Below are 8976 nucleotides of genomic sequence, written 5' to 3'. Positions count from 1 at the left end.
TTGTCATATTTTATTACCATTTTCTAAACAATAGCGAATAAACTGATAATGTGAGAAATGTTGAAGGTGTCTGAATAAATTTTGATTTGACTGTATCTATTTGATAAATGAAGTTAACCAACTAGCATTATACATACCCTTTTGGTTTCTGTACCCAATATTTAAAAAAAATTACATATGCAATAAAAGTATCGGTACTCGGTATCGGCAAGTACCAAAAATAAAAGTATCGGTATTGGGCGAGTACTGGAAAAAGTGGTATCGGTGCATCCCTAGTTACTGTGATTAAAAGTGCTGTAATTTTAAAAATTTTTAAAATGAAATTTATTTATTCTTATTATTTAATTTTATTTATTTGTTTTTGCACGTCACACCATGTATGCTGCTAATTTTAAAAATAGTTATAAAAATCAATCAGGATACCCTGTTGTACTTGTTTTTGAATGCATCTGAAAAGCATCTTACATGTAAAATCATATACAGAAAGTGTATTCAAATTTACATTTAAAACTATTTTATTTATTTTTTGCATGTCGGACTATGTATACTGTTTTTTTAATGTTAAAATAATCATAAAACTGCATCAGGAGACCCTGTTTTGTTCTGTTTTGCTGTTTTTTTTTTTAATGCATCATATGTGAATAGCATCTAAATGTACATTATATAGAGATTCTTGCTAGTTTGTGAGTGAAACATATGTTGGTTGTGCTCTACTAGATGAGACGTTTCCAATGATATATGTAAAGGTTATTCAATGTTTTTGCCCATTCCTATCATGATGATGTTCACATTTCATAGAAAATCAAATGAAGCTCATTTGTCAGAAAATTAAGTGGTAGGTAAGAGTTAGTCAGATTGTCTATATGCATTACAAAATTCATATTCTAGGTTTTGAGTCAAGTGGGTGTTTTAAAAAAAAATCCATTCATTCTAGTTTAAAGAGTTGAAAACGTTGGTAATCAATATCGGTCTAGAAATTTAAATATAAACCATTTTCCCCCGCTGAGCTCATTGCAGTTTATTATAAGATTGTATTTTTAATTATTATGTATGATAGATGTAATGCTGTCTTAATGCAAATATTCTCATTTGAACAGGTTTTGTGCCAGAAGTATGTCTGTGATGCTGAGGTTTTGGAACCGAGTCAGTATGTAACTTCACAAGTGCCACTTGACTTTTCAACAGCGTGACATGCTTCCTTGGGAGAAGCGAGAGAAAAACCGGCCCAGGCCCTGAAAAGAGTTCCTGTCCACTCCCCAACCACACAGCCCACACACTAAGCCTTTGGAAAGAGAGAGGAACTGTGAGTGGGAAGTGTTGCTGGTGTAGGCCCAGGGAAAATTGTTCATGTTAACAACATCAGCATTGCGTGACTATGTGTATGTAGTGTGTATTAGCGTTACATGTCGATTTCAATTTCTGTACTGTCTAATCTGTAATTGACTTACCATTAAAATTTCATATAAAGAAATTCTTTTAACCCAAAAAGCAAATTATTCTTCCTTAGAACTGGTTGTCTTTAAAGGGACAAGTTGTCTTCACCCAAAAATGAAAATTGTATGTTTATCTGCTTACCCCCAGGACATCCAAGATGTAGCCAAAAATTAAAATTCTTTAATTCAAAACAATTTAGGCACTCTCACAGTTTCAAACCTGTAAGACTTTCTTCTGTGCAACACAAAATTAGATTTTTTTTCATACAATGAACGTAATTTTTTTTTGTAAACTATTCTTTTAAATAAGGATATAAGTATTTTTGTTATTAGTAGTTCGTTTGTGATTCGCCAGGCACGTTTTGACTTAAAAGGCACATATCTCTTCACAGGCCTCTATGACTATCTGAATCAAGAGCTGTCATTAATCCCAGCCTTTAACTTTCTCTCTGCCTTGCTTTGATGCGCTGCCAGAACACTGATCCTGGGTTTGCTTTCATTGACAAAAAGATAGCTTGCGGTCTTTGAAATGAGAGCAATAATCCAAATTTCTATAAATATGTCAATTTGTTATGCAACGTCTAACCTAACAGGGTTGTGCAGCATTCACAATTTAATTGACAGTAGCTTTTAAGAAGCTATTCAGTTCCTGAATTTTAATTTTAATTGAATTTAGTTGGCAGAATTCAAAATTCAAAGAAATGTATACGACAGCTGTAAGTGCAATATATTTATTTGCATATGTATGTACTATTTATTTATTTATTCAAATAATCGACTTTAAATTCATGGGTCATGGTGGAAGAATCTGTAGTAGTTTACAGAAAATTTATATATTTATTTATTTATTTATTTGTTATGTTTTGCTGTAAAACTAGTATTGGAATTCCTCTGTTTGGTTATGCTGAACTTGTCATTTTAATTCATTAAATCCCCCCTTAATATCCTGTATGCCAGTTTCAGCTCATGAATTGAAAGAGAGCCAATGATAAAAAGTTTGCCCAAATCCTTTAACCTACCCTTCCCTTCATTAGGAGAATTAAATGGCACGCGGTCCCCTCCAGTGAAAAAGCCTGGCAAAGAAAACAACTACCAGCACATCAAGGAAATTGCTGTGAAGCAGCATCTCAGCAACAAGAGGACCAGGATGTACAGCCCCCAGGATGATCCCAAAACACCTCACCCCAGACAGGTGAGTGTCCCGCTGTGAAGAATAACAGGGCAACACAGCGAATATTAGACTTATAGAAATAAAAACCTGTATTCACCTTGAATGTCATTGTGTTCAGTACGGCAGTGCCCTCTTCTGGTTATCAAACTAACACAGCACATACACAACGCCACAGGCTCACGCAACACACACACACACACACACACACACACACACACACACGCTATGACATAGATACTCTATTTTCTGTATCAGCTAAACATTAATTTTCTTAACACAGTCTTCTGGGGTTCAGATTTACGGTATGTCCTTAGTACAACCCTCTATATTTGATGTTGCTATAATCCTGTGGTCTGAGGTTGTTTGCCAGTGTATAATTTATTGCTTCAGTATGCTATTTCCGTGATTGGAGCTGTGCAAAACGGCTGTAAGCTGATTGTTGGGTGTTTTTCGTATTAAGCCCGTTTCTGGTGCCATTTCCACTATGTTTTCAGTCAAAAACATATGATAATTTCCTTAGTTACTTAAATAACCAGTGATTTCTGGTGTCTAAAACATTGCCCGGTAATAGCATACAGTCGCATTTGGATTGCCAAGGCAGAACAAACGGCTGCCGTCTCCACTGAAACAAGGAATGAGCCAGTGCTTGTCGAATTTGGCCATCACGCAAATCCACAGAGAGTTAATTAACTTTTCTTGGATTTGTACCATGCTTTACCTGGACTCTTAAATCCTTAGCCAAGTGACCACTGCAACACCCCAATCAGCATCTCTTTCTGGCATCATCTAATGTTTTGAGCCAATAGACAAATTGTCTTGCTAATTTACTTCAGTTGGCAAGTCATTTTTCTTTCCTTTTTTTTTTTTTTTTTTTTTTAAGTACAACTTGAAGTAAATGGCAGTTCTGGTAGTTTTCTTAGTAGCTCAGATGTAGGGCTTGTTTTGCATGACATCTTTATAAGATCTAGACTGTTTGCTTTACGTTGTCATATTAGCATATCCGCACCATTTAAAGGATGATTTAAGCGCATTGATCTGGAAAACAGTCCTACATCGACTCATAATTTCCCCCTCATTGAACGTATTCTATAGCCGCTATTGGGCAAGAAATAGTTCAAGAAAAAGACAGTCGATGCGACCATAAACAAACAGCAGCGGAGACAACAATAGCTGTCCTATGAAGCACACTGGGTTTGGTTTGGCCGACCTGAAAGCAATAGTAACTACGGCTAAATGATATGTTGATAAAGCAAATGGATGTTGGAAAGTACCATAAAAAGGTAGATGCAATAAAAAGAAGAAGCCAAAGCAATAAAAATTCAAACCAGTGATAATGGTAGGGTAATAAAAAGCCAAACAGAATAAACAAGTTTTCTGTGGGGGTCATAAATCAGTAGCGTAACCATCACATATCCCATGAAAAGCAGACATTCAAGGAGAATGTCAGGGTGACGGCATGTCCGATGACAGCAGGGGACTGTTCACTGCTTTGTGATGGAGCACTTTTCATCCACACGATACGGATAAGATCCCTGGCAGGCCCTCTTCCCCCAGTGCCCTCTTATCCTGGGCCAAGCAGGGACCAGCCATCATGAGAGATAGAGGGAAAAAGAGAAGGAACAGGAGACAGGAATGGTCTTTGATGCCGATGCCTGTCCTTGCGGAGAGGTGGGGAGGCAGAACTAAGCCAGCAAATTAGCTTGAGTACGAGATTTATATCAGCCACACAAATGTTTCATGAGGCCGCTGGCCTGCTGTTTATCTCACCCTCCTTATATGAGTGTTTCTTAGAGGAGTTTTATTAAAACTAACTTTTTGTTATATGAAGGTCACATTAACTCTATCTTTTACCACATTTTGCTATGCCTTCATCACTTATTTTCGCTACTTTTCGAATGCAGGTTTTATTAAATCATTCACAACCCACATTTTCCTCTGATAAAGTTTTTTTTTCAGATGTTACTGTACTTGTTTTGCAATGTAATCTCACTTGTCAACAGCATATTTTTAAATTGAAAGATTTCTGATGTCTAAAGCAGCCTTAGCACAGCATACACACTTTTTTTTGTCTGTAATCTTGTGAATTTAATGTAAAAATTGTGAAAATATTACAGAATTGTGTGTTTTTAGGTATTTAGACAAAGGAGATTGACATAATAAACTAGCGAGTGTGTAAAGATGTGGTTTAATATGTTTTAAGAGTTGAAGAAATACTCAAATACATGTTTGTTTGTTTGTTTGTTTGATTGTGTGTGTGTGTGTGTGTGTGTGTGTGTGTGTGTGTGTGTGTGTGCTTGTTTATGTGGTTTATGAGGACAAAATTTGTATAATGACATGGGGATGACAGAGGTATTACAATATGAAAGTGATTCATAAGGACACTTTTTGTGTCCCCATAATTCAAAAGACTTAAAAAAAAAAAAAAAAAATTGTGTTTTTTGAAAATCTAAAAATGCTAAAAGTTTCCTATGAGGGGTGGGTTGGTGTAAGGCAATATAAAATACCATTTGTACAGTATAAAAACCATTACGCCTATGGAGAGTCCCCATAAACCATAAAAACCAATGTGTGTGTGTGTGTGTGTGTGTTTGGTCTTACAGAGCCAGTGTCAACAGGAGTTGGACAGAGTTTTGGAGAACATCTCCCGAATGTCGTTCCATGACAACAAGGGACCTTTGGAAAATCTTTATGACCTGAAGTTCCCCAACTGTGACAAGACAGGACAGTACAATCTTAAACAGGTGAAAAGACCAATATTTGACTCAACTTTTCAGACATCATCATGGTCGGAAATTAGCAGCTTTGGTAGCTGAAATAGTTTTTCTTTTGAAGTCTTCTTGTCCATTTTCAATTTGAGACATTTTGCAGGTCACTTGCTGCATTGGCCGGGAGATTAGCACAAAAAGTACTCTCATTTGGATGGCAGCGGGTGTTAATTTCACTAAAGGGAAATAGGAATATGAGACATTGCACAACCTTTCAATCTGCAGCATCCCGCTGTTTTATTATCCGATTCCATGTGGAAGGTTCAATAAAGAGTCAAAGATGGAGCCAAAGAGAAACATTCCCACATTCTCTACAGAAGGCTGTTTTATCAAAGCCAAGGCAACCGTATCTGAGCTGAGAGTTACAAGCTAATGAAAATTTTGCTGACCGACTGACCTGTCTGTTGGGTGACTTGCCTTGGTTTTTAGAGACATCAGAGGAAAGGAGAATGACAAACTCAATCTTTTATATCTCAATGTCTTTCTTACTCATCTTTTACATGCTGATGAGATGAAATGGGAAACATTTTTTACAGTCACGTCCGCATAGGAGTTTCATAAGAAGTCTTACAATGGCTCAAACTGTATATTTGTAAAGATACCAATGTCTGCAAGTAGACGTCTGAAATATCAATATAAACACTCATGACTAAATGATCAGATTATTCGTAACTGCATTCATTTTATAATTATCTTACTGTATATGTGGAGTTTTCATATGCTGTATGTATGTATAAGTATACACTAAATAAAGTGTTTTATAAAATAGGGTTATTGACTTCTAAAGCCATTTTGTCTATTGTCTAGGCTTTGACATTTTGCTGACAGAGCTTGCTAACTGAAACCTTCATGAGTTAACAATTATGTTCACAATTATGATATACTATTTCTGTGTCCTGGCATGACATGTTGCAGCTTAAACCAGGACAAACGTGTCCCGGAGAAGTAAACGGGTATGTTGTTTTGACACGAAAACCCTGTTCCCAGGGCTCAAAACAGTGTACCTCACCACACTTAATTGTATTGCAATCATCCTGTTCCTTTTGCAATTATTGTAACTGTCAGTTTTTGTTCTTTGCCATTGGAGGACAAAATTGAGAATCTGTTTTTTGCCTATTTTGGGTCTCAGCGTCAGCTATGTCCAGTTCAATTATGACCTCATTTTGGGAGTGCTCAGTAGGGGTCAATGAGACGTGCTGGGCCAAATGAGGCGGGAGGGCTGTTTTGGGGAAGCGCCTCCACCCCGTACTCGCCCAAGAGATTCATTAAGCCCCCAACACCCACCGTTTCCCCACCCGTCTCTCATCATCTTCTCTCTCTCTTGTGTTCCAGTGCAACATGTCCAGCCATGGACAGAGGGGTGAGTGTTGGTGCGTCAACCCCTACACTGGTGTCCAGATACCCTCATCCCCCAAAGTGAGGGGGGACCCCAACTGCAGCCAGTACTACGGTGGTCCCGAGCTGGAACCGCCCACCAGCCAGCAGAAATAGATGCACCCTTGCCCTTAAGGGAGACGCCCCGGGTCGCAAACGAGGAGAGTCAAAGCGAGTGCAAGAGCGATGTGCATGTGTGTAATTCTGTACGTGTATGTGTATGTATATTTTCGCAATAGTATGATCTGTATTGTCGATAGGGGTGTGGAAAGTCACATGCCAGCAAAGACAAGCAAGTCAAGGACAGGTAGTTAAACCTCCCCCTTCTCAAATCCAGATAACTGTACTCCAAATTTAACTCTGAGTGATTGTTTTTTTCTGCCTATTTATAGGCTTGTCCGGTGCCTTTTAATCTTGTGACTGAATCTGGTTGCAGAGAGTCTCTTTTACAGCATTTGCAGCTGTTCGGTGTGAAGATGTGTCCCTTTAATTCTCCCTTTTGTCTTTGGAGACCCAATAAAAATAGTGGCGTGTTTTTTTGCACCATTGGTTGCCAGAAACAAACAGCAACTGCAAATGAACAAAAGCAGCAGCTTGACGGTGATTTAAAAGTGAATCCCACATTTTTGAAACCAAAAATATAAAGCAGAGGGGTCGTTTTTTTTTGTGGCTGATTTGAGATGGTCTGTGCAAGAGGGGCTGGAGATCTTGGAGCTTGGAGCTCTTTGGCTATTTTGACTACTTGAGTACTCTACAGATAAATCAACCATAAGTACTCAAGTATTTGTCGATATGCATCAAACTGGCATCTTTTCTGCATGAGTGTTGCCATTTTGTTTTGTTTCCATTCAGTTGCTTCAGGCTGAAAGTCGCCACATACGTGAGTTGCTATATGGCGTCCCACAAATTGCCACCCAATCTAACCAATTGGAGTGCAAGGTACGAAAGGCCCAAAATGTCAAACAATCGCTAAATTAAAAACAAGGCCCCTTTTTGGCACATATTACTGACCTTCAATCAGCATCATATGTTTTGAATTTCAAGTGTTTTTACAGTCGATAATTGCTGTTGCTTCCAAGTACTCAAGATCTGGCTATCCCTGTTCCTGGCAGCTGATAGACCTCTGTTCTCGTTCTGCTTCTCTACCATGTGGTAGAATTCAGGAGGTGTATGTGTGTGTTTGTAGAGTGGGGATCAGCATTTACTAATGATGTGCTGACAGAGGGCTAGATTAGGACACAGGGTTGACATTGACAAATGTGATATAAAGTGGGTTAAGTGCCTATAAATAAACACAGGTTTGCCTGCAGTGCCAGTGGGCTGTGCTTCACCTTGCTTCACTCTCATCTGCGGAGGGATGTGTTGGGGGTTGGCAAGGGTGACTTTGCCCAGTGTAACGCTTGAATGGGGTTAGTTGAAGAGTCCTGTGGAGGAATTTGAAGCGGTGCATGGGTTTAGTGAGCTTGTTTAACCAATTCTTGTACCATTTTCCCCCCAGAGTTTTTTCCCCAAAGTAACATAAATTGGGATCCAAAATTTGAACCTGGGATTCAAACCCTGCTTTAAACCTAGAAATAAAATAAAGGTTTAGGATTCTGAACATTTTTATATAGGAAAAACTAAATATTGTATTCTGGGTCATCAATTAGTAAACACAGTTGCCAAGTTTGGGGTTGGTAAGATATATATATATATATATATATATATAGGAAAAACTAAATATTGTATTCTGGGTCATCAATTAGTAAACACAGTTGCCAAGTTTGGGGTTGGTAAGATATATATATATATATATATATATATATATATATGGTGGGAGGTTTTTTTTCAAGATTATTTGATGAATAGAAAGAACAGAATGTAGCTAAAATAAAATAAAATATTTTGTGACATTATAAATGTCTTTACTGTCACTTTTGACAAATTTACTGCATCCTTACTGAATAAAAGTATCAGTTTCTTAAAAAAAAAATCTTACAGACCCCAAAATAATGCAAAATAGAAGCATTCTATAGTCTACATAGATGAGACCAGTGAGATTTAATGGGTTAACTTGTTCTGTCAGCAGGTGTGATCTGTAATGCCCTGTTCACACGGACACACAGCGGGTTTTATCGCTGAAGGCCCCCAGATCAATGTACTGTTGGATTGTACTGGGCGTTCCTACTACTGTGTTCTGACGCCATTGGTGGCCTGTGTGAATGGGCATAGCTTTTGAAAATTTGATCACAAA

General features: G+C 37.9%; 1 protein-coding gene across 1 annotated transcript in view; it reads left to right on the top strand.

Moving 5' to 3' along the window:
* Window positions 1-8416, top strand: part of igfbp2b (insulin-like growth factor binding protein 2b) — a 28882-nt gene extending 20466 nt beyond the window's left edge. The window contains exons 2-4 of the mRNA XM_016293540.1: window positions 2468-2625; window positions 5205-5345; window positions 6702-8416. Of these exons, the coding sequence (XP_016149026.1) occupies window positions 2468-2625; window positions 5205-5345; window positions 6702-6860 (458 nt within the window). The 3' untranslated portion in view covers window positions 6861-8416. The remainder of the gene's footprint in view (window positions 1-2467; window positions 2626-5204; window positions 5346-6701) is intronic.
* Window positions 8417-8976: the final 560 nt, after the last annotated feature.

This window comes from Sinocyclocheilus grahami, unplaced genomic scaffold (assembly GCF_001515645.1).
Source record: "Sinocyclocheilus grahami isolate Dianchi unplaced genomic scaffold, SAMN03320097.WGS_v1.1 scaffold304.1, whole genome shotgun sequence".
In the NCBI taxonomy this organism is placed as follows: Eukaryota; Metazoa; Chordata; class Actinopteri; order Cypriniformes; family Cyprinidae; genus Sinocyclocheilus; species Sinocyclocheilus grahami.
The sequence above is the reverse complement of the archived record's forward strand: the minus strand, read 5'-3'. Positions and strand labels throughout refer to the sequence as shown.